Raw genomic sequence first — 27,150 nt, 5'->3', positions numbered from 1 at the left:
TGTACTCACTGTGTGACCCTCTCAGTGCCCTTAGGTGGCTAACTCTCTAACACTATTTTGAGCTGCAGAAGAATGGGGTCCCAAATCTTTATTAGAGATGTCTTTCAAATATTAGGCCCATTGGATGCATTTGGCCCACAATACTCCCAAGCACTGCCCAAACAAGAATCAAAGATCATTGGGAAATAGTTGATGAAATACAAATACGGCAAAACAGAGATAATGCTCATATGTTGTTTTCTAAATCAAAATGCACCGTAGGGATCCAGTTTGACACAACTTGGCTACACTAAAGAAATCATAGTGAAATTTAAAAAAAAGAAAGAAAGAAGTAGAGATGACAATCCTTGACCTCCACACTGCAGAGGGTAGTGTGAAGAAAGGGTTTTGTAATCCTTAAAGCACTCTAGAGACAGAACAACTCATTTTCTATTATTATAGAATGTTAACTCGTGTCAGTACCTTGGACAGCACTCAATCCACTCTCAAGTTGACAGGGAGATCAGGCCTAGAGAGGGAAGGAACTTGCCCCTTTAGTAAACTAAGGGCACAGGCCTCTAGAACTCCTGTCTCTTGCTTCTCAAGCCAAGGCTTTCTCCATTGCTCTGCCCAGCCACTCTGGGCAGCACCCATCACAGATCTAGAGTTGGAAGAGACCTTAGAAACCCTCTAGTCCAAGCCTTTTATTTTATAGAGGAGGAAACTGAGGCTGGGTGAGGTAAAGTGCCTTCTCCAAAGCAGGGAGTCATTGAGAGATGAGATTTGCTCACATGCCAAAGTCTGTGCTGGCTACAGTGCCCTTAGGCCTTCTGTTGTGGGTTTTCCCTGGTTGGGTGGCTCTCCCTGCCTCTCTGTCATCACTGAAGTCCCCCTCGAGGAGACCCTGGCCCCTGGTATGACCCTCCCACAGGAGTTCTCTAGAGTACCCAGGCGGCTTACCAAGTAAATGTTTCAACACAGCCTGATTCTGGTCCCAGAGACTGTTGAAGGTATTCCACCTGGAACGCCCATCAGGCAGTGGGTTTCGCCGCATCCAGCCACCACAGGAGAACTGGTAAAAGTCTTCACAGGGGCTCACCTCACGGTCCAGGGACTCCAGGATCTTGCCAGCCACTCGAATGCAGGCTTCTGTCAGGCAGGTGTTATTTAACGAGACTGTGGCTGAGAAAAGGTAAGGGAGAACAATCCTCCTTCAACAAAGAATCAAAGCAACCTCCTCTGATACCCAAAGAAGAGATCAAGTAATCAGTCAAGGAATATTTATCAAGTACCCACTTTGTGCCGTGACCTAGCCAAGGTCCTGAAGACACAAAGACTGAGGTGCTACACTGCCTGACCTCAAAAAGCTCATGTTCTTTCCACGACGTATGTGTCATTCCATAACATGCACATGGAGAAGTCAACACTCAGAATAGAATTCCTGCAGGAGGTGGCCCTTAAGCTGAGCTTGGAAGGAGCCCGGGATTCTGTCAAACAAGCATTTACGAAGCACCCGTTGCGTGCAAGATGCTGAGGCGACAAAGAGTGACACCCAGGAGTCATTCTCAACTCTGCCCTTTCCCTGTATCCAAGACCCCATATCTATCTAATCGGCAGCCATGCCTTGCTGATTCCACCCCCTTGTCGCCTACATTCACACCACAGCGAGCGCGGGTAAGGTCCTCAGCACCTCTCGCCCTGACTATGGTAACAGCCTCTTCATTGGTCTCCCTGCTTCCAATCTCTCAGCCCTGGCTCCCCCTCCCCTGCCCTAAACCATCCTGCACACAGCTGTCAGATTGATTCTCCTTTAATCTAATTTTATTTTATTTTCAGTTCTGACTTCTCTCCCTCCCTCTGCACATCAAGAAAGCAAGGAATACAATACCTACTACACATATGAAGTCATGGAAAAAAAAAACATTTTCCTGCATTAGCAATGTTCAAAAAGAAAGAGAAAGAGAAACATTCTTCAGTCTGCCCTCCGAGTCCATCAGTTCTCTATCTAGACATGGATAGTATGTTTCATGGGGAGTCCTTTGGAATTGTGGTAGACCAATGTATTGATTAGAGTAGCTAAGTCTTTTTTGGTTGATCATTGTTACAATATTGCTGTTGCTGTGTAAATTGTTATCTCGGTTCTGTCCACTTCACTTTGCATCAGTTTACATAGGTCTTCCCAAGTTTTTCTGAAACTATCCTCTTCATCATTTCTTACAGCACAATAGTATTCCTTCACATTCAATACCATAAGTTGTTGAGTTTTCTTTTTGGAGACAATCAGGGTTAAGTGACTTGCCCATGGTCACACAGCTAGTAAGTGTCTGAGTTTGGACTTGAACCCAGGTTTTTCTGACTCCAGGTCTGGTGCTCTATCCACTGCACCATCTAGCTGCCCCAAATACCATATCTTGTTCAGCCACTCCCTAATTAATGGCATCACCTCAGTTTTCAGTTCTTGGCCACCACAAAAAAAGAGCTGCTATAAATATTTTTGTACATGTGGGTCCTTTTCCTTTTCCTTTGATCTCCTTGGGATATAGGCCTCATAGCAGTATTGCTGAGTCAAAGGCTATTCACAATTTTATGGCTTTTGGGGCATTGTTCCAAATTGCTTCTCAGAATGGTTGGATTAGATTACAGTCCTACCACAGTGCATTAGTGAACCCATTTTCCCCCATGCCTTCCAGCATTGTCATTTTCCTTTTCTGTCTTCTTAGTCAATCTGATATATGTGAGGTGGTATCTCAGGGTTCTTTGCATTTCCCTAATTATTAGTGATTTAGAGTATTTTTTTCATGAGTTTGATTTCTTCCTCTGAAAACTGCCTGTTATTATCCCTTGTCCATTTATCAATTGGGAGATGGCTCTTATTCTTATAAATTTGGCTCAGTTCCCTGTATATTTGAGAAATGAGAGCTTTATCAGAAAAACTTGGTGCAAGGATTCTCCCCCTCTCTCCCCATCCCCATTTCTCGATTTTCTTCTAATTGTGGCTGTACTGGTTTTGTTTGTGCTAAAACTTTTTAATTTTATGTAGTCAAAATTACCTCTCATGAGCCCCTCCCCATCTCTGTAAGTTATGAATTCTTTCCCTATTCATAGTTCCGATAGGTAATTTCTTTCATGTTTTACCAATTTGCTTATATCATCCTTTGTGTCTAAATCATGTACTCATTTTGAGCCAATCTTGGCAAAAGGTGTGAGATGTTGGTCTATGCCTAGTTTCTGCCAGGCTATTTCCCAGTTTTCCCAGCAGTTTTGTCAAACAGTACTTGCCCCATTATTTGGGCTTACCAAACACTAGATTACTTCTGTATATTGTGTACCTTATCTAGTCTATTGATCAACCACTCTATTTCTTAATCAGTACCAGATTGTGTTGATGATTGCCACCGTGTAGTATAGTTGGAGATCTGGTACTACTAGTCCCTCCTCCTTCACATTTTTTTTTTAATTGATTCCCTTGATATGCTTGAACTTTTGCTCCTCTGGATGAATTTTGTTACTATTTTTTCTAGCTCTGTAAAGTAATTCTTTGGTAGTTTGATCAGTATGGCACTGAATAAGTAAATTAACTTAGGCAATATTGTCATTTTTATTACATTGGCTCAGCCTACCCATGAACAATTGATATTTCTCCAGCGATTTAGATCTGTCTTTATTTGTTTAAAGTTTTTTGTAATTGTGTCCATAGAGTTCCTATGTATGTCTTGGCAGGTAGATTCCCAAGTATTCTATATTGTCTACAGTTATTTTGAATGGAATTTCTCTATCTCTTCCTGCTGGGTTCTGTTGGTAAGATACAGAAATGCTGATTTGTGTGGGTTTATTTTATATTCTGCAACTTTGCGGATGCTGCTAATTGTTTCAATTAGTTGGGTTTTTTTAGTTGACTCTCTAGGTTTCTCTAAGTAAAACCCTCATATCATCTGCAAAAAGTGATAGTTCTGTTTCCTCATTGCCTACACTTATTCCTTCAATTTCTTTTTCTTATCTTATTGCTACAGCTAGTATTTCTAGTACAATATTGAATAACAGTGGTGACAATGGATATTCTGCTTCACCTCTGATCTTATTGGGAATGCTTCTAGTCTATCCCCATTACAGATAATGCTGTATATATTACTTATCATTTTAAGGAAAGCTCCATTTATTACTATGCTTGCAAACTGATACATCTAAAACTCAGATCGGACTACATCACTCTAACACTCAAGAATTTTTATTGGTTCTGTTTGGCTTCTAAAGCCCTCCTAATCTGGTTTTAGTCTATTTGTCCACAATATTACACCTTAATTTCTCTCACTTACTTTAAGTACCAGACAAACTGGAGTATTTGAAGTTTCCATTTCATAACATTTCACCTCCTGCCTCCATGCCTTTGCCCAGGCAGTTTCCCACACCTGGAATTCTCTCCCTCCTCACCTTTGCCTCTTGGAACCCCAAGCTTGCTTCAAGGCTAAATTCAAGTGCTATCTCCTTCAAGAGGCGTTTCCTGAATCCCCCATTTATTAGTCCCACCTTTCAAAATTATTGTGTATTTATTTTGAATATATTATCTATTCACCTGCCTATGAATTGTCTACATATTCCCCAGATAGAACATAAGTTTTTGAGGGAAAGGACTGTTTCACTTTATATTTGCATCTCCAACATCTAAAATAGTCCCTGGCACACAGTGGATGCTTAACAAATAATTGTTGACTGATTGGTTGATGGAATTTACATGCTGCAATCATAGACTCCAATCTCTTTATTTAGTTGAGGAAAACTGAAACATTTTTCCCCAGAAAAATGGGAAGCATGGAGGAAGTCATAGATGTAAGGAAGCCATAAAGAGAGAAAACCTGGGAGGAAAGTCAGTCAGTCAACAGCATTCATTAAGCACCTACTATGTGCCAGGCACTATGCTAAGCACTTGGGATACAAAGAAAGGCAAAAGAGAGTCCCTGCTCTTGAAGAGCTCATAGTCTAATGGACAAGAGTCAGGCACCAAGGCAGGAAGAACTCAGGGCCTCCTCTCAACCCCCCACCTGGCACTCCACCATGAATTCACTCCTTAGCTGCTTCCCTAAACTGAACAGAAGAGATTTTAGGAATGAGCATCATAAGATGTATAGCTAAAAGAGACCTTTGAGATTAACTAGGCCAACCCTGTGGCATTTTACAGATGAGGGAACTGAGGCTCAGAGAGTTAGGTACCTTGCTCAAGGCAAGAAAAGTAGTTAAGTGGCATGGCTGAGATTTGAACCCAGTCCTCTTACTTCACACCCAGCATGCTTTCCACTGTACCATATCGTGTCCAGTGACTCGCCCAAGGTCACAGAATAATAAAACCTCAGAGTTGGGAGAGACCTCAGTAGCAGTCAAGTATGAGAAAAGGAGTCTTTCATATGACACCCCCAAAAAGTGATCCTCCAGCCTCTGCGTGAAGAGCTCCAGAAGGAAGAGCCCCCACCTCCAGAGGCAGCCTGTTCCACATCAGAACATTTCTAATTATTCATTCATCCAACAGGCATTTACAGAGTACCTACTGAGTGCCAGGTCCTGTCCTGGGCACCAGGCATTGCTACAAAGAGGAAAAATGAAGCAATCGCTGCTGCCCTCAAGAACGCCCTTACCTTTTCCTCGAGAAGTTTTCCTTGGCACCAGAGCTCAAGATCATGAAGCTAGTAAGTACTGTACTGCGATCTGATGCAGGCCATTTTCTATGCTGGCCCCCAAAGGCAGGGGAGGAGCCTGAGACTCACCTACCTTGGCTGTACTGGACCCCCAGGGTAATAGAACAGCCCAAGAGCAAGATGGCCAGCAGCAGAGAGATGCCCATTAAAGTCAGTTCTAGCTGTGTTCGGGAGCCCAAGAGATGTCCTGACCTTTTTCGGAAGCCCACCTAAGGGGACAAAGTGAAGAGAGGGAGGAGCTATAAACTAGAATAATAATAAGAACAATAGCCAGTACTTATATAGCACCTACTACGTGTCACGCACTATGCTAAGGACTTTATAAACAGGAATTTGATCCTCACCACAACCCTGGGGGCTAGGTGCTATTATTATCCTACTTTCTAGGGGTGGAAACCGAGGCAGACAGAGGCTGAGTGACTTGCCCAGGGTCACATTGCTAGTAAGTGGCTAAGGCAGAATTTGAACTCGGGTCTCCCTGACTCCAGGCCCATTGCACAACCTAACTGAGTGACACTCTCAGACACTCTAAGGGGAATGGAGAACATGAAATCACAGGATTATTGGACGAGAGCCAGAAGGCACTTCAGAGGTCATTTCATCTAACTCACTTGACATATGAGGAAACTGAGTCCAGGGAGGTAGATCTAAGGCTGGACGGGACCCCAGAGGTCATTCAGTCCAACCCCTTCATTTTACAGAGAAGGAAGCTGAAGCTCAGGGAAGCTAAGTAAGTAGTGACTTGTTCAAGGTCATAAAAGTTGTGAGCATCAGACATGGGATTTGAACCCAGGTCCTCTAACTTTATAGTTAATCACTCTTTCCTCTGAATAATGCTGATGGAAACCTAGAAAGGAAAGGAAAGTCAAGGGGCAGATAGATCTAGCCATGGAATTCTAACCCCTCTCATTTGTATAGTGTCTTGAGCTTTACAAAGTGCTTTACATAACTGATCTCATTCGATCTTCGAAGTAACTGCAGGAGGTGGGTTGGGGTTTTTTTTGGTCCACACATGTGACTTCATGAGTGTAGGGTGCTCCCAGTGTGGAAACTCCGTTCTCTGATGAAGCCCAGCCACTATTCTATAACTTTTAGTCTAAGAGAACCGCTGAGGCACAGAAAGGTGGCCTGGTGTCACACGGCCAAAATGTGTCAGGGGGCAGGATTAGAACTGAGGTCCTGATGCCAATGTTGTGCCACAGTGCCTCATGTGGGATGCACTAAAGGGAATATTATAAACTCTTATCATACTGTATACTGCTCTGTTTGCAAAACACTCATCATTCTGTCCTGTGTGACTACAATTATGAGAGCAAAAAGTCAGCACAGTATCTTGGGGACAGGGCCAACCTTGGAGTCAGGAAGATCTGAGTTCAACTCTGGTCCCGACCAGGTAGGAGACCCTGGGCAGTTACAGCATAGCAGAATGAAATATTAGAAGCCGTATCCCCATTCTATAGAGAAACAAACCGAGGCCTGGAGAACTTCAGTGATTTGCCCAAGGTCATACAGCTCATGTCAGAGACAAGCTTCTGCACTCTTCTCACCATACCCAGCTTCCCTTTTTAAAGAAGAATGTAAGCTGAATCCATAATTATTCATTTTTTTTAGGTGGGGTGGAGGAAAGTCCTGATCTGTGATTTCACCCAGGTAGGAAACTTCACCAATACAGATTTGTAGCTTCTCTGTATTTGCAGCTTAGCATAAATGACTGGCACATAGTAGGTGCTTAACCAATGTTGATTGATTAGTCTTAGAGCTTGCCTCGGGCACTGGGATGGCAAGTCACTTGCTCAGGGTGGCACACCTGGTATGTATCAGAGTCCAGACTTGAACCCAGGTCTTTCTAAATCCAAGGTTGGCCATCTCCCCACTATACTATACTGCCCCACACTTGTGATTAATATAGTCAAATAAGAAGGTGTGGAAAATGCTTTGTAAACAGGGCTGTATGTGAACACCAACCCAATGTTATCGATCAGTCGGGTTAACTCTGATCAATGAGCTACAGATGACTCCTCCAGCCCACTTATGAAGCCTCAGCCTGCTGGGCTCTCACCCTGACCCTCATGTTCAGGGACAGTGGACATCAACAAGGCAGGGAGGGGTCAGGCTGGCCTGGTACGAAGGGTTAGGACATTCAGAATCAAAGGGACTTTGGAGGTCCTCGGGGCCAACACCCCTCATGTTACAGATGGGGAAACTGAGGCCTAAGAGGTCACAGAATAAAAGTTCTGGATCATCTGGTCCAGCCCCCCTCATTTTACAGATGAATAAACAGACCCAAGGAGTGAAAGTGTGTGCCAAAGGTCACACAGCTAGTAAATGTATGAGCCAAGATTCCACTTCAGGTCCACCGCACCTTCTAGCTTCCCATAACTAAAAGGTGACAAAGGGAGCAGACTGCAGGGAGGCCCCCTCTTCCCTACCCCCATCCCCCAACAGATCATGCAGACCTCCATGGTGTCTGGAGAGGCAATGCCATCCAGTGAAGGCTCGGGGGCCTCATCATCTCGAAGGGTAGCCCGCTTATACTCCAACATCTGCGGGGATGTAGGCAGAGAAACAGGTGTCAGAGGGAGAGAGACTGCCTCCTCTAAGCCGGCCCTTCTCTCCCATCCCTTCTGGGTGGATCCCTAGAATGCCTGAGTCTGTAGCACTTTCTGCTCAACCAAAGCCATTCACTAAACATTTATTATCTATGGGGAAGGGGGGGGTCTGGAAAAAGATCTGCCCTCAGAGAACTTCTGGTATGGTAGTTCTCTAGAAGAACAGGAGAAGTGTACAGGAGAGGAGCCTACAATTCTGTCAGCCTTTTCTCTGCCCCCAGCTCTCCAACTCCTTCTCCTCAGATTCCCTGTTCCACAATCCAAGGAAAAGAGGTCTCTCCGTTTCTCTGCCCCTCCCTTCCATTTCAAATGCAACAATCCCCCAGGACGGCTCTCTAGGGGACCTGGGCCAGGTCATAGACTAGGGGTGAGGTAAAGGTTCAGAGGTGGGAAAGGCAGGTTCCTTTCCTGCCCCTCTCCCACCCTCCCCCTATTGCACAGCAATTTGTTTGTTTGTTTTTGCTAAGGCTGCAGCCACCTTCCCTACTGGGCTCCCCTGTGCATGAGGCTCCCAAGACTGCCTACTGGTTGACCTGAGCAGGGCACAGCCTACGGATGAGGTAAGGGTGTGGGGGTGGGATATATACTGTGTATTCACTGAAACTCCAGGCAGGAGGTGGTGAGGGCAGCTCCCCACCCCCACCCCACCGGTGTTTCTTTGCTTTTCCCTTCCAGGATATCACTCCCTCAATTGTCTCTTCTGGACGCACTGGGGCGGGGGCCAGGCTAGGGTTGAGTAAGGGTGGATGGAGGTGGAAAGGTAGAGAGTTGGGATGTGGAGCGCACCTCCTGCCCCCCACCCGCCCAGAGATGCTTCTCTACGTTCTGCTCTGCTCCCCTCGGTCCCGAGCCTCTTGCCAACTCCCTCATCCCATACTAGCCCAGAGCCAGGGGCTCAGTCTCCCACCCCCCACCCTCCTGCCTCCTTGTTTCTGGCTCCCGGTCCCACACTCACGCCTCCGCCCAGCTCCTGCAGGGCCAAGCTCATGATGGGCTGGGGATGGGCACCTCCCAGGCTAGGCTAGGCTAGGTTTGGCGGCCCCCTGGCTGGAACTGCCCGGCCTGGGCCCCCAGCGCCTCCTCCTCCTCCACCCGCCATGGCCAAGGCCAACTCCAGGGTAGCGGCGGCGGCGGCGGCGGCAGTAGCGGCGGCACAGCAGCAACAGCCGTCGCCACAGCCCCCGCCCTCCCAGGTTCTCCCCACTCCCTGAGCGCCGGACCTGGCGGAGGGGAGGGGACGTGGGAGGCGGAGCCCAGGCGGCTGGGGAGCACCCCAGCCGGGGGCGGGGGGTGGGGAGGTTTGGAGGAAAGAGGAGGGCCCTGGACACAGACCGCTGCGCCGGGGCTCCGCTAGTCCCACTCCTGTGCCCACCAATCCAGCAGAGCCCACCCCTGTCCGTGCCATCTGAACTCCACTTCTCTTCTCACATTCCCTAAGAAGCCACCTCTTCCCTCCCTTGAACCTCCGGACCCCTCTCCCCTTCTGGGTGCACCCACTCACCCTGGAGAATCCTCCCAGGAGCTCAAGGTCCACTGGTCACCACCCCGCCCCCTCCCCCGAGTTCTATTGCCTGTTTACAGACGTCGGTCAGACTGGCAGATCCTCCCACAACAGACCTCACAATGCCGCCACCACCAAAAACAAACAAACAAAACCACCAAGGCCTTCTGGCCAGTCCCGGAAGCGCCCACTCACCAAGCTGCCCATCGTCTCCAGCCCTGGGTGGCCCATTCTCGACCCCACCAACCCAGCTTACACACAAGAGGCTTGCACTCGGCACGCTTGCGGTTGACAATCTCACATGCCAGGTTTACCCATCCTTCTCTGCAGAAACAGCCCCAACAGCTTTTCCTTTCCGAGCCCCTCGAGAATGGCCACTGCCTTGGAAAAGGGTCTTGTAGGCGGTGTTTACACACAGACGTATTATCCCATCTTTTAATTTCAATCAGCTGGAACTTCTTAAGGACCTACTATGTGCTAGGCACTACTTTTTAAAAATAAAGAGGCATCTACATTTCTTTTGGGGGGAAAGCAAAGCATTCTATTTTTGCCTCCGGGGAGTTTTTTTTTAACATTAAATTTAAACTCAATATTCTGCTATCTATGTTAGCTCCATGGAAAGCTGGGACTTTCACTTTTTATGTGTATCCCCAGATCTCAGGACAGCGTATGGTATATATCATAAAGGCTTAACAAACGTTTTTCTTTCATTCATTCAATATTTTGAACACCTGAGAATACTTGAAGTAGATAAAACAATAAATAAACATATCTTGCCCTTCTAAGAGAATCTATTGAGGTGGAAGGCACCAAAGAAGTCATCCTATGGAAGATGCCTGGCCATGAATCCCCCCCTTCCCCATCATCGGCTGTAGTTATCCAGTCCCTTCCTAACAACCTCCCCTAAGGGAGAAATCATGAGCTCTTCAAGCAGTCCTTTTCATATTGGGATGACTCTAATTGTTAAGAATATTCCCTTCCCACCAAATCTAAATTCGCCCCTCTGTAATGTCTCTGTTTGTTACTGGTGCTAGGGGACAAGCAAAACAAATCTAATCAGGGCAGCCTTGCAAAGACTTCAAGACAGTTGTCACAGCCCCTCTCTGTCCACTTCTTCTCTTGTACAGGCTAAACATTCCCATTTCCATCAACTGATCCTTTCATTCATTGCATAATCTCCAGTCCCCCCCATTTGGGATTCACACCAGTCTGTTAATATCCTTCCTAAAATGTCATGCCCAGAACTAGAAGCAACACTCCAGATGTGATTTGACCTGGCCCAAGGACAGGAGGACTGTGTTCTCCCTCACTCTGGATATTATGCACCCTGAATACTGCTATGGAAGACCTAGATCTGGGTTCAAATCCTGTTTCCGTAGGTATTAGCTATGTAACACTAGGCCAATTATGTAATGGATAAGATAGTGGACTTGGGTTCAAATCCCTCCCTTAGACACTCACTAGAAGTGTGATTCTGAGCAAATCACTTTACCTCTGTGTCTCAGTTTTTCTTATCTGTAAAATGAATGGGATTGGACTAACTGAGTTCTAAGTTTCCTTTCATCTCTAAATCAATGATTCTATTACCCTAAGTCACACAATCTTTCTCAAGCTCAGTTTTCCCATCTTTAAGATGGGGATAATAATCAACTTCCTGGGTTGTTATGAGGCTCAATTGAGGTAATATCTGTTGCAAACCTTATAACCTTACATAATATTTGCCATGATTACTGCTCCTGACACATATGAACATTGTGCCCTGGACAGGTTCACTTAATTCAGCTGTGCCCCAGAAAACTAGAACTATAGAAGTGCAGATCCTTGTTTCTAGAAAGATCTGTCATGAGGTCCCTTGTTCCCCTCCATATGTTGAAACCACAAGGTCTGCACTGGAACTTCCCCACTCTGGTGAAATCACAGATCCAGCCACTGCAGCTGGGCATCTCTCTGCTGTCATTCCTTAAATAAGCTGATTTTGTTTTCTTTTAACGAACTAACTTCATCTTTTCTTTTTTTTTTTTACAAGGTACAAGAATTTGGCAAGGGAAGTCCAGGACTTTGAATAATGACCCAATTTATGTCCCCTTTCCCAGCTATTCTACTGTTCCCATCTTTTCACAAATTGTTCCCAGCACAGAACACTCAGATGACGAAGGAATGACAATGGTGGACTCAGTCTTTGTGGAAGAGAATGTTTTGTTTTTACTTCTCCTGGCCATTATTGACCATCTGGATGACTTCCAAATACTTAAATAGAATTATAGACTTAGAAATCTGCAAGGAGTCCCCAGAGTTTCTCTCAGGTTTTCCCATAAGTCCAGATCAGCCCCTCAACACATCATAGGTACATGATTTTCTGTGCTACTCATAAAGATCTCTGGCAAAGACATGCACAAAAGGATGAAGAGCCCCTGTTTTAGAGGCAGGCAGAGCAGCAAAATGGGGAGAAATGATGGCTTTGGAATCAGAAGACCTGGGTTTGAATCCTGGTTCCACCATTTACTATTTGAGTGACCCTGGGCAAATCCCCAAACCTCTCTGGTCCTCACCTTCCTGACATGCAAAATGACAGACTGCTAGCCTTTCTTTTCAGTCTTCTGACCAGCTTACATTGGCCTTTCATCATCCACAACATTCCATCTCTCTTCTTCAGCCTTTTGGCTCTTTCCCACGCTGTCCTTAGGAGGAAGGATGCTTTCTCTCCTTATCTCCACCTCTTAACATCCCTGGTCCCCTTTACACTTCTGCTCAATTGCTACTTCCTCCAGGAGGCTTTCCTAACCCTGAAGCCTTCTCCTCTAAGGTTACCTTCCTATATGTGGTCTCCCCTATTAGAATGTAAGTTCCTTGAGGGCAAGAGATGTCTGTAATTTTTCTTTGTATCTCCCATGATTAGCACAATATACAGTAAGCCATTAATAAATGCTTATTGATTGATTGCCCCTATGAGAGCATCCCTAGAGCCTAAAACAGTACCTAGCACTCAGAGGCACTTATTAATGTCTTTTGATTGCATGAAGCACGTGCTATTATCCCAGTTTTATAGGTAAGGAAATTGAGACTCAGAGGTTCAATGACTTGCCCAGGGTTACACAGCTAGTAAGTCAGGATTCAACCATGTTTCCCAGGCTCAAAGTCCAGCCCCCTAGCCACCATGCCATGTTGACTGATTGCTATTAGCAAATGCCTGGCAAGACAAATTCTGACAGATCTCTTTTAAAAACCACCTTTTAATTGATATCTCTTGCTTTTACATTTCTTCCGTTTCCCAATATTTCCCTCCCCATGTCCCCTCCCAAAGAGATATCCCTTATAACAAAGGACGAAAAAGAAAAAAAGTTTGGCAAAACTAACCAACATACCAACCAAGTCCAACATTACATGCCCAGTTCTATGGTCCCTCAGGTCCAGACCGTTTGAACCTCTTGACTCTTGGACCTTTCCCACCCTAACCTTCATCCCAACATCACTTCTACATCTGCCCTCTCCACTCATCTCAAGGGACCAGATGCTGCTGAAGGAAATTCCTGGCTGGGTCCTGGGCAAAATTTTGCCTTCTATTCCCTCAGATCACCTGCAGGACAATCAATACTTTCTTCCAGGCCTTACTTATTCTCTCTCACATTCTTCAGGGTAGCTCTTCCAAATCTTCTCTTCTCCCTTCAACCCAACCCTCCACAGACATCATTCTCTATCCCACAGAGAAGACTGAGGCCATCATTTGTCATGAGGTTCCATATGTTTAAACTTCATTGACCTTCATCGATGTCACCCATATTCTACTCCTTCCATCCTCTCTCAAAATTGGTCTTTGGAGGCCTCCACCTCTTTTTGTAATGAACACCATTCTCCCTTTTTGTTTAAAAAAATTTTTTTATTCATGCTTTGGGATTTTCATCAATTATTCCTCAATACACTTTGCCTCCCATCCATAAACCTCTTCCATAACAAAAACGTAGTTCAAACAAGCCTACGCCATGACCATTTTTCAGTCATCACCCTCTCTGACCTCTCCAAAGCCCATCTGCCCACTCTCTCTTCCTGGATGCTATCTCCAGTTGGTTTTCCTGACACCGGTCTCTCTTGGTTTTTCTCCTACATGTCTAACTGTTCCTCCTCAGGCAATTTTGCTTGGTCGTCATCCACGTCTATTTATGATCATCCACATTAATTTTAACTCTGGTATCGTCCCTTCCTTGGTTACTGCACCATAGATTTAGGGCAGGAAGTCATTTGGAGATCATTTCATCCAACCTCCCCCAACCCCTCTGAGATGAGCAAACACACCAATAAAGGATGTGTGACTTGCTCAGGGTCACATAGCAACGAAAATAGTAAAGTTGGACTGGTATTCTGGTGAAATACAGTCTGTCCCTGGGTTTGTACCTATATGTATTTAGATAGTTTATATATTCTCTATAGAAGGAATCCAGCACTGGTCATTCTGTAGCAGCAAAGGAATGCTGGGATGTTTCTTTTGAAGAGATACATGCTTTCCAAGAGCCCTGGCCACAAATGAAGGAAGAAGGCGCAGAAATTGGCCACAGGGACCGAAGGGGGTGGGGCAGGACATGACCAAATGAGTGATGAACTGAGCAATGAACTGACAGGCATTTTCAAGGTGCTTACTAAATGCTGGTGCTGTGCTAAATACTGCAAATGCAAAAGAAAATAAGGGGCCACAAAGCGTAGAGGGGATTGGTGGCTAGGGTAGAGTTTTGGTCTGAGAAGCCACAGGGGTGGTGAGTAGATCCATATAGTAGTCATTATGCCCTGTCCTGAGTGATCAGGAAAGTAAACTAAGACATTAGCATTCAACTATCTTCATGCCTTCATGTCTCCTGTTTTGGCAGAGAGATGGTGACTACAGACCCAGAACAAGGTATGCGTTTTCAGACTTGCCTTGTACTTGTAACACAAGGGGGAGAGCCATGAGAAAATGAGATTGAGATTAAAAGAGAGAAAAGAATGCCAATAAAAACTTTTTTATAAAGGAAAAGCCTGGGTCAGTCTTCAGTAGACTCTTCATAAATGTCACTGCCTGACTTCAAGTCAGAGTCAGCCACCAGCAGAATAGTAATGTCTCAAAATAGCCAGCTTCCCATACTCCAGCTACTTCCTCTAGCTGATGGTGATGGTGAAGCACTTTTCAACCAATTTGCCTTCCCCTGCCCCAGGTTTCTAGAAGTGGGCTGAATTGGAGACTGTGCTGGAGGACTTGGCCTGGCAGAGGCTCAGAGGGGCACCAGGCTCTAGAAAGGCCTTCCCTCTGCACCTGGGGGTTATAAAGAGTGACCAGGGATAGCCCAGAGGCTCTGTGGGAGGGGCAGAAATTAGAGACAGCTAGCCTAACTTTGGCTCAAAGAAATGAAGAAAGCCCCAGCTCCGGAAGCTTCAGAGTCAGGACTGGAGCCCATGGCTTCAAGCCTTCCACTGATTGTGGGAACCATAGTAAGGTTACATAGGTGGAAAGAGTCCTTTGGGCTTTGTGGTCATAAGGCTTGGGTTGAAATCCAGACTCTACCTAGATGAGCTAAATGGCAAGCTTCTCTGAACCTTAGTTTCTTGATCTGTAAAAGGAAAGGGTTGGACTAACTAGTACCTAAGGAACCATCAGCTCTAATTCTACGACCCTCTGATGAATGATTAGGTCTCCTCCAGACTCAGTTTCTGCATGTGTGAAATAGGGATCATAATGCCAGTCTTTCCCCTCCTCCAACCCAACCAGGGCTGGCAGTTGAAGATGAAAACAGAGAGTGGAGAGAGGAAGCACTTTAGAGGTTCCCTGGAAGTGGGTTCTTGTTGTCTTCATCATTTGTAATAACAGCAGACCTGTGTCTGGGACAGGGTGTATCTTCGTGTCCTAGGCAGCAGGACGCTAGGTGTGACGCTGGTAGGGAGGAGGAAGGCGGGCAGGAAGGCAGGCAGAGGAAGCCAGAGGCCTAGCCCCACGTGCACACCTGCGTGTCACGCATGGTAAGCGGTTCCGGTGACGGTGACAGCTATTTAGGTGGAAGGAGTTTGGGGTGGGGGAGGGACACGGGGGGGGAGGAGAGGCAAGGAAAGGGTGGAAGCCACCTCTAGTGATGCACGCTCCTCGCCACTCCCCGCCCCTCCCCCACCCCCAGCTCAATGAAAGGGTGGCTTGGCGGTCTGTGTGAGTCCTGGTGTATTGCCATTGAGAGGAATCCTCCTGGAACGGAGGGACAGGAGAGGATGGCTGTAGCTCAGCAACGCCGAGGGTGGGGAGAGCTAATAGGCCCCCCACCCAGTTTCTTGCCCCGATGTGGCCCCTGGGGAGAAGAGAAGAGGGAGCACTCTGGATAGGGACAGGAGAAGGAAGAAGAGGACCATCAGGATGCCTGGCGCTTACTCTGCCGCGTGCCCTACTCTGACCCCGATTAAGCCCCTGTCCCGCTTCGCCCCAGCCAGGCCGTCTCTGTAGGTTCCACGCCGGGGTTATTCTGCCTGGATTTCAGCCGGCGGGGAAGGGGCAGAGGTGTTTCGGGGTCAGAGCTGCGGGTGCGGCGGTGACTGTGGCGTCAGCACGACTCCCGGGCGACCCCACCCCCACCCCCACCCCTTAGCCACCTGTTGTGGGGCTTGTACCCGGGGCTAGGCCATCCGGGGCTCCGGCCTCACCGTGTCCTTTCCTTTTCCGTGCTTCCGTGATCCCAGTCTTCGGATCTCCCTATCTCCGCTCCCCCCCCCCCACGGCTGCCACCGGCCTTCCCTATCCGGCCCGGCCCCGCCCCGCCAAGCTCTGCCGCAGTCCGGCCTCTCATTGTCATTCCGCTCGCGCACACACCGCCCCCTCCGCCTCCGCCTCCTGGGCTCTGCCGCGCCTTGCCCCCCACCTGCCTGCCAGCCTGCCCGCCCGCCAGCCAGCTTGCCTAGGCGCTCGCCAGCTTCTCAGTCGGTTCAGATAGCCCAGAGGCCTGGGGAGATTGAGGGCTGCGAGGGGAGGGCACGGTAGCCCAGCTGCCCATCGCAGGCCCGGATGCTGCATGACTTCATCCTTCCCCCGGTTTTCCTTATGATGTAGGGCTCCCTCGGCCCCGGACTCACTCTGGACTGGAAGAAGGAGGAGGAGGAAGAGGAGGAGGAGGAGGAGAAGAAGGGCTGGCGAGCAGGCGCGGCTCCCAGCTAGACGGCAGGCTGCCTCCCCCCTACCCACCCCCCACCTCCTGGTCCGCGCGCTCGCGCGCGCGCGCGCACACGCACACACACACACACACCACACACTCACGCACACACAGAAGCGCGCGCACATACACGCGCACATACATACGCACACACACGTAGATACACACACACACAGAGGCGCACACACATAGACACACGCAACACACCCCACAGTGGTCCTCGCTCAGTCCTCCTGACAGCCGGACTAGACTGCACCATGTCGGAAATCCTCCCTTACAGCGAGGACAAGATGGGCCGCTTCGGCGCCGACTCGGAGGGCTCAGATCTCTCTTTCAGCTGCCGCCTCCAGGATACCAACTCCTTCTTTGCGGGCAACCAAGCCAAACGGCCCCCTAAGCTGGGCCAGATCGGCAGGGCCAAGAGAGGTAGGGAGGCCTGGGACCCACCCGCCTGACCCAGAAACCAGCCTCCAGCGACGCCCCCCCACCAGTCGGCGGCTCCCCATCCCATCCAACCCTACTCCATCCCCCGGCTGGGCTGCTCCTGCCGCAGCCCCAGGCTGTCTTAGGGATCGGATTCTGGATCTGGGCAAGGGAAGCGGGGTGCGCGAAGGGGTCCCCTAGCAGGCGCCCTTTACCATCTCCCCGGTGCCCCCATTCCCTTCGCCATTCTCTGGGACTCCTGGAGCCCGCCTTGCCTAACTAGAGAGTTGCAGCGATGGGAGGGACAGTGAGCTGAGCCAGGAGGTTGGAAGCCGAGCTGGAATGTTGGAAGCTGGCTGGGGGGCGGGGAGAAGCAGGGTCGGATGCGTTCGGGTCGGAAAGGAGAGGGCAGCCTGGGATGCTGGGGACCCTGGGTCGGAAGCGGGACGCGGAGGGGGCTGATGCAGACTGGCTGACAGGCAGCTGAAGAGAGCGTCGTATAGCTGCAGAGACGGAGAGGGAGGGAGGGAAAGAGGGCTCCGAGGCCGCAGAGTCCGCGCGGGACTGAGGCGCTGTTTGTTCTGCAGTGGTGATCGAGGATGACCGGATAGATGACGTGCTGAAGGGAATGGGGGAGAAGCCGCCGTCGGGAGTGTAGACGCGCCGGCTTGGTCCGCGGGCTCCCGTTCCCGCCTCGGAACGGCCCGGAGCGCAGGACGGCGATGAAGCTGCCGGCGCCCCCGGCCCGGGCTCCCGGCCCAGCCTCAGCTCCAGCGGGCCGGGGCCTCAGGACCCAGCGGCTCCGCCCGGGCCGCCGCCGCTGCTCGCTGCTCCGGAGCTGTCCGCTTCAGCACCAAGGTGGCGGCGCGGCCCGGTCAGGAGCCCCTGTAGCGCCCGGCCCCCGGCCCGCCCCGCTCATGCACTTTAGGACTCGGGCCGTGGCCCCACCCCGCACACAGAAACGGACACAGAAACGCGTGGCGCCCGGTGCCACGGACATGTCATTGTCGCTGCTCATTCCCTGCGCCCTGTCCCGCACGGCCCCTTCCCTCCAGCCGGTTTGCAAGCTAAGCAGCTAGCTGGACACGGGTCCCTCCGTGCCGCCCTCCCCAGGGACGTCTGGCTGCATCTTGCATGCATGAGCTTCCCCTCCGGAGCCCAGCCCCTGCGTCTGGCGGGTCCCCCATCCGCAGCCTCTTTCTAAGGTGTCTGTCTGCCTTAGCACATTTGTATTTTTATATCCGACTCTTTGTTTACTGGATCTTCTCCTAGAGCCCCCTTGGTCTGGGCCACAGATAGTCCGCGCCTGGCGGACGGTCTCAGCCTCAAGGCTTAAGCCCCTTAACCTCGGTACCCACACGGCCAGTCTGTCCAGATGGTCTAGATGAGTTCTGGAGCCCCACCCCCTCCTCAGGAGGCTTCCCATTGTTTTCCACCTTGGATCCCCTGCCTCCCTGTCCCTGGGGAATGCACTGCCTCTGGGAGGATGCCAAAGGGGCCCCAGGGATGCACCACTGTAAATGTCCCCCGTTCCCCCATCTTCACTGTACCAGGAGTTCGTGAATAAACACAGACCTGTGCATAGCCTGGCTGCTGCCTCTGACCGGCTTCGGCAACCCAGCTCTAGGCTCTAGCTTAGTCAGGCACCTGCCCTTCCAGAGCTCAGGCAGATGAAAGGGCGGGGGATGGATCGGTCAGGTAAGGGGGATGCCTCACCGTAATGCCTACCCTGTTTTCAGCCTCCAGGTCTGGTAGGCTCTGAAAGCCACTGCCTTCAAGGCCCCAGGGTCTGAGTCATAGTGAGTCACAGTGGATCCTGGAACACCAAGCTATCTCAGCCTTAGAGCACTGGTTTGGCTTTCCACCCTGTAGCACTCAGAGGCCCCCACCAACCTCATAACAACAGATATCCACAGTTCTTTCTTTAAAAGTTTGCTGAGATTTCCAGACATGATCTTAATTTGAGGCTCACAACAACCCTGTGAAGTAGAGGCTATAGTATTGCCATCTCCATTTTACAGATAAGCATACTGAGGATTGACAGCCAGGAGGTGCCAAAGACCAGATTTAGGCCTGACTCCAAGTCTCCTGAGCTCTGCTCCCTAAGTCACGCTGGAGAGGGCAGAGTTTAAGGAACAGCTTGTGACCCAGGTCACCATCCCCAGGGACTTCACTCTGCTTTTTTCCACGTTGAGGATGCAGAAGTCTTAGCGGAGCATGGGGGCCCCGACCCAGCAGGAAGCCAGTAACTGCTAGAAGGGATACAGTGCGCAGTAGGCCAGCTTGAGAAAGCTGAGAGGGAAGCCCAAGAGACGCAGAGGGAAGACCCCGACTGCTTGATTGGACCCCTCTGGGTTGGTCAGTCAATGTTCATGGGACAGACCCCAATTCACAGTCAGGATTTTTCGTTTCCAAGGCAGCTCAGTTTGGGAAGCACTCAGTCTCCTTGGACCAGAATCAGCCCTTAGAGCTCTATGGCACTGAGGAAGTCTTCCTTGTCAGAGTCTTGAAGGAAGCATGGTGAAGGTGGGGGACTCGGGGGGGCATGCAGCCGGGCCCCCAAGGCTTGCTGTGCTGGACTCAGCTCACGCCCCTTGTGCATGAGGTAGAAATGGAAGTGGAAGCCGCTGCCGTAGGATGCATGGCGAAGAGACCAACCGTAGTCGGGCTGGGCGTAGTGCCGGACACGAAAATGGGGCGCTGCTGCTGTCAGTGAGATGAACCGACCCTGAGGGGTCAGCACTCGGCTCACCTATGAGGGGCGGATGGATGAGCACTCAGTGGGGTCTGGCTTGGGGTCTGTGAAGCTCAGTGGTCCCTCACCATTCCTTCCTCTTCCCTCCCAACTGCCCTGCACAATTTCCCATCACCCCAGTCTCTCACCGAAGAGTCTCTCTGAGGGCAGAGAAGTTGGGTGGGAGGAATGACGGTGACAGACCCGGCTCCCAAGTTAGCCACTCACCAGCCCCAAACTGTTCTGGCTATCAGGACCACTGAGGCCCCCATGAGTCTGACTTTTACAGAACCGACCTGTTGGGCTCCAACCTCTCTCTAATCCTCTTTTTTTTTCCCTGCCTTGGGATGCTGAGGGACCTCCAAGGTCATCACGTCCTACTTCCCCATTTTACAGATGAGGACGCTGAGACCCAGAAAAGGGAAGGGACTGTCTTAAGGTTTCACAGCTGTTCAACAGGAGGGTGAAACCGGAACCCAGGCACGCTGGTTCCTTAGCCAGTGCCCTTTTCCCCTTCCCACTCTACCCCAATCCCTGTTAGACCAGCACTCACTACCTCTACCTAATCTCACCTCACTGAGAACTTCATCCACAGTCTGAATACCCTCAGGGGACACCGTCCAGGGGTCTCGTTCCCCAGCCAGCAGAGCATCCAGGGTACCCTTTTCTAGCACCACATCAAAGGTGCTATTGGGGAAACTGAGGGCTCGGGCATCCATTGTTTCCCAGCGCAACACGGGTACACGGGCATAGCGGTCCCGCATAGCGGCCACCACCACTGGAGAGTAATCCACACTGACCACATTGGGGAAGCCCCCACACAAAAGCTCATAGCTCAGTGCACTGTTCCCACAGCCTACAGGGGAGGAGAAAAAAAAGGAGGGGAGAGGAAATGATTACTAAGTCCTGCTTAGACCCTGGGTCCCTCTCAGCTCTAAGCCTGATCCTTCGGAGGTGGGAGACTGGCCCCCCAAAGGCAGGGGCTTGGCTTGTTCCCTGTCTCTTAGAGAACAGGTTTCCTTTAATCACCATTAGCCTCAGTAACAGGATCAAGAGATCAGCTCTGGGTATCTCCCTAATCCTCTGGTGGCCACCCCAGCCAGCACTGATGGACAGCTTGGAGGGACTCAGGAAGAAAGAGAGTATCTGGTCCAAAAACGTCCTCAGCCTTGCTGGAGAAAGGAAGCCCTGGGTAGGGGTAGGGCCCTTTGACTGAATTTGGATTCAAAGAGCTGCAGGTGAGGACCCAGAGGACCACTTGTGGCCTGCAGGCTGCGGGTTCCCCACTCCTGTCCTCGGGGAAGCATGACAGCTACCTTCTTTCTTCAAGTACTAGAGTGAGAGGGGCGTGCTCTCTAGTAAGTGCTCACTACACAAAAGGCACTGAGCAAGGTGCCAGGGATAAAATGACACAGGTCTTGCCCTCAAGGAGCTTACAATCTACCATATACAAAGCTAAGTAAATACAACGTATGGGGGAGGGGAGAGTAGTAAGAAATGGGGGGATGAAGGGACAGGCTTCACTAGGATCATGGAATCTTGGGTTGGAAAGGGTCTCAGAAGCTTTCCGTCCCACTCCCCCTGAAAACACGATCTCGCTCCCCACAACATCCCTGGCCTCCTGGGGCAGCTCTGATTGTTCCGGAAGCTTCTCCTAAATCTCTGCCTCTCTAGAATATTCTAGTCTGGAACATATACTCAGGTGGGAAAAATCCAGGAACACAAGGGCCACAGAAAATGTAGAGTTATGGGAAGCAGCTAAGACTCAGTGTCAGAAAGACCCAAGTTGGAATCCTGATTCAGCCACTTCCTGGCTGGATGATCCTGGCCAGTCACTTACCTTTTGGTGCCTCAGTTTCCTCATCTGTAGAATGGGGGTTATAACAGCACCTCCCTCTCAAGGCTATTGTGGGGATGAAATGACGTATGTGAAGAGTGTGTAAGCCTTAAAGTGCTATATGGTGATGATGATGATGTTGGTAAGGATGGGCCCAGGAAGGACGAGGAGCCATAATGTTTGAGTATATGAGAATAGGCCTGGACAAAAGGAAATCACAAAACTGGTCCAGAGGCATGATGCTATTGGGGGAGGGAGGCTTCAGCTATCCTGGTTACAGCTGATGAGCACGAGCTCGCCTCAAGCTTACTCTTGCACATGCGTGCTCACACTCGCTCTCTCCTCTCTCTCTCTCTTTCTCTCTCTCTCTCTCTCTCTCTCTCTCTCACACACACACACACACACACACACAAGCAGGAGGGAGGGCAATTTCTTTACTCAAAGTAATGATAACCATGTGTTTCAAAAGGTGGAAGAAATGATGAACAGGCCAGCTATTCTGGACCTGTTTCTGAACAACAAGGAAAACCAGCAAGTCCACGACAGAGAAGAGAAGGAAGGCTGGGCCCAGCCTGCCATGCACCAGCCCCTTGGGAGGAGCAGGTTCTGAAAGACTGGGAAGAAAGCTGGGTAGGATCTAAAGGCCTCCAGGGCTGCAGGCAACACGGGCCCAAGCGGGAGGTAAGTGTTTAAAAGGGGAACTGAAAACAATCAGAAATCACTTGGATGAGGAGGCCAGGAAGCCACTAGAAAAGAGCATTGGGGCTACTCAGAAGACTCATGGGCAAAGTTCGATTTTCTAAGCACCCACAGACACCAGAATAGAAAAAGAGAAGAGAACAGACACTAGGACAGGCAGTGGAGGAGGACCGCCTGAAAAGTCCGGACGTAGGACAGCCCTCTAGGAATCAACAGTCCCAGAAGCACTAAAGCCTAGAGTGAGGCAAGCCTGGCAGTCCACGGACACTTGACAAAACTTCTCTAAAGTGGTGATGGGGATGAGGTGCTAAGGAAAGATGAGGATGAGAAGGCAGAACTACTCAGCCTTCACTTTCCGTCTGATTTCTCTGCCAAGGATAACGAACTTCTGACTAAAAATGAATGAAAAAATAATTAGTTAATAGGCAACCTCAGAGTCCAGAAGCAGTGAGCTCACATCCCATCTCTGACACATGCTAATAATACTAGCCAAGGTCTATGTGCACTTTTAGCATTGGCAAAGCAGTTTACTTATGTTCCCTTGCTTGACAATCTCATAAAGTAGTTGCTATTATTATCCCAATTTCACAAATGAGGAAACAGGCACAGAGAGGCCAAGTGATTTGCCCAGGGTGACCCCGCTAGTAAGCATCTGAGGTAGTAGGTAAGCATCAGATGCTTACTAGCTGGGAGACCTTGGATAAATCACTTCACCTCTCTGTGCCAGGTCCAGTCACTCTATAGACCTAGTTGCTTCATACAGTCCAAGTGCCTCTGGGCAAATCATTTCATCCCTTCCTGCTCTGGCTAGTGAGCCTGTATAGCAGAACAACTGCTGATCTGCATGGCTAGACAGAGTTTCTCTACCCGTTATAATGAAGGAAACAAAAGGTCCAAACCAAAGAGAATGGCTAATAAAGACTCCGAACATAAGATACGTGAGGCTATGACAAAGACGTACGATGAGCTCCAGCGACCAGGCAGGCCCAGACAAAACACACACGAGGGTGCTTGATCACCTGGCAGATGTGGGCTGAGCCACTGAGCCTTCAAATGGCACAGAAGAGAGGCCCCTGACTGGAGAAGAGCAAACATGTTGCAGTTTTCAAAGGTCCAAGAGTCTGGGTGTGAATGGTCTAGGGATATCACGAAAGGGACATACTGGTCATGTGAGACTAGCCCAATTTCCCTCCCTCTTTCCTTTCCTTCCTTGATGCTGTTACTAACTTGGTATATCAGGGAGGGTTATAAACGTCTTTTCAGGAAAAACTAGCCTCACTTGAAAGTGGGTGGGGAGTTATCTCGTTGCTCCTCCCAAGCCTAGCTTTCAGCCTGTAGTACACCCAGTCCACTAAGCTATGCTGGAGAAGGCAGGGTGAAGGAACTTGTGGGTCAGGTGGGGCACACACACTAGCGAGCTGAACTTCTACGGCTGGGGGCCTGGAGAGAAGTCCAGCAATTTTTAGAAATGACAAAGTACAGTGGGTGAGAACGGATCGGGAAACAGAGGCCTGGAAAGGCTGTTGGCCACAGAGATGCAAAGGATCATAAATTCAGAACCAGAAAGAACCTCAGGGGCTATCCAGCCCAATCCCCTCACTTTACAGATAAGAAAACAGAAGCCCTAATCATCAGAGGTCGGAGCTGAACTCGGGTTTCATGGTATCATGCTGCCTCTCCTAAACACAAGGTCCCAAGTCAATTTACCACTATTCCATTTTGTTGTTATTCAGCTGTTTTCAGTCGTGTCCAACTCTTTATGACCTCATTTGGGATTTTCTTGACAAAGATACTGGAGTGGTTTGCCATTTCCTTCTCCAGCTCCTTTTACAGATGAGGAAACTGAGGCAAATAGGGTTAAGTGACTGGCCCAGGGTCACACAGCTAGGAAGTGTCTGAGACCAGATTTGAATTTAGGAAAGAATTTCCCTGCCTCCAGGCATGGCATACTATCCACTGCACTACTTAGCTTTCTTATTTCACAGATGAGGAAACTGAGGCTCAGTGAGGTTGTGACTTGCCCAGGGTCACTCAGCTAGGAAGTATCTGAGGTAAGACTCACACCCAGTCCACGACAGAGGACTTCCTTACTCCAAGACCAAGACACTGTACGCTCAGTACACCAAACAGCCTTCATAAATAACAACAGGCTGTTTCATGAGGCAGTGATTTCCCTGTCACTGGGAGTATGCAAGTCAAAGTTGGATGACCTCTTTTCAAGAATCTTGTAGTGGGGATATCTATTCAGACACAGCTTGGACCAGGTGACCTCTGACTTTCCTTCCAAGTGGTTGGGCCTCCGGATTAAACATCACCCCTGCTTTCAACAGATCTTCCTTTGGCCTCCTCTAGACTTTGGACCTCGCCATGCTGGTCTCCCTCTTCAGGACAGTCTTGAGCTTGTCCACACCCTTCCTACGCTGGGAGGCCCACAACTGAACATAGCTAGCTCTCCACCTGAGGCCCAGCTCTCATTTCCCTTAAAGACACTGGGTCAGTGGGGATGGCCTCCCCTGCTTGGGGTAGGGTCCGATGGGTGTCTGCTTCTGCCAGTGGAGCTCCCTAGGGCCTGACCTGAGGTAGATTACAATTTTTTTAACTGCCAGTACTTGGGGAGGTTCAGCCCAAATCCTTAGCTTCCCTCCCCGTCCCCATCCCCAAACAAGCCCCTTAGATAGAACTATGCCCCTTCCTCCTCTCCCTCCCTTCCAGACCACTTCTTAGTCCTTCTCACTTCCCTGATACCCCTCAGCCCCTCCTTCCCTGACTCCCCCAAGCACCCTTCCTCACCGACCTCCTATAACCCCTCTTCCTCCCTGACCCCCCAAAACTTCCCTTACTACCTGACCCCTCAGTTCCCCTGTTTGTTCTTGTTCAGCCGTTTTCAGTCTATCTGACTTTCTATCTCCATTTGGGGTTTTCTTGGCAAAGATACTAGAGTGATTTGACATTTCCTTCTGCAGCTTCTTTTACAGATGAGGAAACTGAGACAACAGGCTTAAGTGATTTGCCCAGGGTCACACAGTGTCTGAGGTCACATCTGAACTTGGGTCTTCCAGGCCCAGTGCTCTATCCACTGGCTACCTAGCTGACCCCCTCAAAGCTCCCTTACTCCCTCCCTTTCCCTGTCCCCTTCTTATTCCCCCCCACCCCCCCCCCCCCCCCCGCTTCAACTCCACCCCTTAGCCTCCAAGCCGACCCCCATCTAATTTAGCCCTCTCTTAGCCCCTTACCCCCATACATCACCCTAGATTTAACTAAGCCCTGCCCCTTCTGATCCACTTGCCAATCTTAATTCCCTTAGCCCCGCCCTCCACTCTTTCGCACCCCCTAGTCATTTTTACTTAACCCAACCCATCCAGTTATTTCCCTTAGCCCCGCCCCACTCGCTCAGCCCGCCCCAACCCTGCTTGGCCCCGCCCCTTCAGAGAATCTATTAATTCCATTAACCCGGCCCCCTAGTTTACATGATCACCGCCCACTCCCCCGCCCCCACCCGCCAGCCTGGGAGCCGCACGGGGACATACCCAGCACTAGGATCCGGTCCTCCCGCTGCAGCTCTGGCTCCAAGAGGTCCCGGAAGGCCTCGAAGTCGCCGAACCACTCGTAGGGGGCGGTGTCCAGCGCGTGCCGGTAGCGCTCGTCCCAGTACTGGGCCTCCCGGTACTCGGAGTTCTTCTTGGGGAGCGGCGGCGAAGAAGCCATGCTACGGCTGGGGTGCGGTCAGGGGAACTGGAGTGGGTAGTGGCCAATTGGAGTGGAGAGGAGGCGGGGCCTAAGCCGAGCCTCAGTCAATTGGAGTCAGAGATGGAGTTCCCGGGGCGGTGCTTCTCTGATTGGGGAGGAGCCTAACCCAAAGGCTGTCTATTGGAGTTTGGGGCCTAGAGCCACCGCCTCCAGCTTCCGCCTACCCCCGACGCTTATTCATCAGAAACACGTGGAACTTCCGCACTGGAAAAGGTGCTACGAGCACAACCTGCCGGCTTGGAAACCGCTTTCTTTGCCCCCTGCTACCGCTTCCAGCCGAGCACCGCCCTTCCCTAGAAAGTGACACGTACTTAAAACCAGAGAAATGCAGGTGTTGGCATTGGAGCCGCACGGCGGCCTTCAGAGTTAGTCAGCTGGCGCTGGTTTAGACTTTAGATTTTTTTCTATTATAAAAATGAGCATAAACAACCCTTGCCCTCCAGATACATTCTAATCGAAGGAGAAATATGCAAGAACTACGTACAAACAAGATCTAGCATTGCCTCTGCTACTTACTAACTGTGTGACCCTGGTAAAGTTCCTTTCTCTGCGCTTCAGTTTTCTCTTATGTAAATTGAAGGGCATTCATTCAGCAAAGCATCCATTAAGCATTTTTGCCTGGCACTTAGTAAGCACTTAATACGTGACCTCCCTGTGTATCTACCTACTGACTTACCTGTATACCTAACGATTTAGATCTATCATTATTTATTTATCTAACCTGTCTTTTGTCTACCTACCTATTTTTCTAGCCACTTACCTATCTAGTCTAGCTATCTGCATTATCTCTAT

The 27,150-nt window shown here is 49.8% G+C and overlaps 3 protein-coding genes across 10 annotated transcripts in view; 1 reads left to right on the top strand and 2 right to left on the bottom strand.

Annotated features, from left to right (window-relative positions):
- The window catches only part of ECE2 (endothelin converting enzyme 2), a 32,351-nt gene extending 22,233 nt beyond the window's left edge, over positions 1–10,118 (bottom strand). For 2 of the 8 annotated variants that reach the window (XM_021005558.2, XM_078154665.1), the window contains exons 1-4: positions 9,969–10,118; positions 8,120–8,206; positions 5,737–5,872; positions 940–1,161 (exon numbers count right to left, since the gene is read on the bottom strand). In XM_021005558.2, the coding sequence (XP_020861217.1) occupies positions 940–1,161; positions 5,737–5,872; positions 8,120–8,206; positions 9,969–10,004 (481 nt within the window). In that variant the 5' untranslated portion in view covers positions 10,005–10,118. Of the gene's footprint in view, positions 1–939; positions 1,162–5,736; positions 5,873–8,119; positions 8,207–9,227; positions 9,473–9,773; positions 9,867–9,968 lie in introns of those variants that run through there. The other 6 variants (XM_021005564.2, XM_078154666.1, XM_021005565.2 and 3 more) reach the window with 5 other exon arrangements.
- Positions 10,119–16,528: 6,410 nt separating this feature from the next.
- Positions 16,529–18,925, top strand: CAMK2N2 (calcium/calmodulin dependent protein kinase II inhibitor 2). Its single transcript, XM_021005568.2, has 2 exons — positions 16,529–17,344; positions 17,929–18,925. The coding sequence occupies exons 1-2, from the start codon at positions 17,176–17,178 to the stop codon at positions 17,997–17,999; spliced, it is 240 nt and encodes a 79-aa protein (XP_020861227.1). The 5' UTR covers positions 16,529–17,175; the 3' UTR covers positions 18,000–18,925.
- A 323-nt stretch (positions 18,926–19,248) lies between these two features.
- EEF1AKMT4 (EEF1A lysine methyltransferase 4) lies at positions 19,249–26,403 on the bottom strand. Its single transcript, XM_021005566.2, has 3 exons — positions 26,139–26,403; positions 20,648–20,931; positions 19,249–20,093 (listed from the first exon to the last, which is right to left on the bottom strand). The coding sequence occupies exons 1-3, from the start codon at positions 26,314–26,316 to the stop codon at positions 19,806–19,808; spliced, it is 750 nt and encodes a 249-aa protein (XP_020861225.1). The 5' UTR covers positions 26,317–26,403; the 3' UTR covers positions 19,249–19,805.
- Positions 26,404–27,150: the final 747 nt, after the last annotated feature.

This window comes from Phascolarctos cinereus, unplaced genomic scaffold (assembly GCF_003287225.1).
Source record: "Phascolarctos cinereus isolate Bilbo 61053 unplaced genomic scaffold, phaCin_HiC Scaffold_5;HRSCAF=322, whole genome shotgun sequence".
Taxonomy (NCBI): domain Eukaryota; kingdom Metazoa; phylum Chordata; class Mammalia; order Diprotodontia; family Phascolarctidae; genus Phascolarctos; species Phascolarctos cinereus.
Note: the sequence above shows the minus strand (reverse complement) of the source record. Positions and strands in the feature narration are given on the sequence as shown.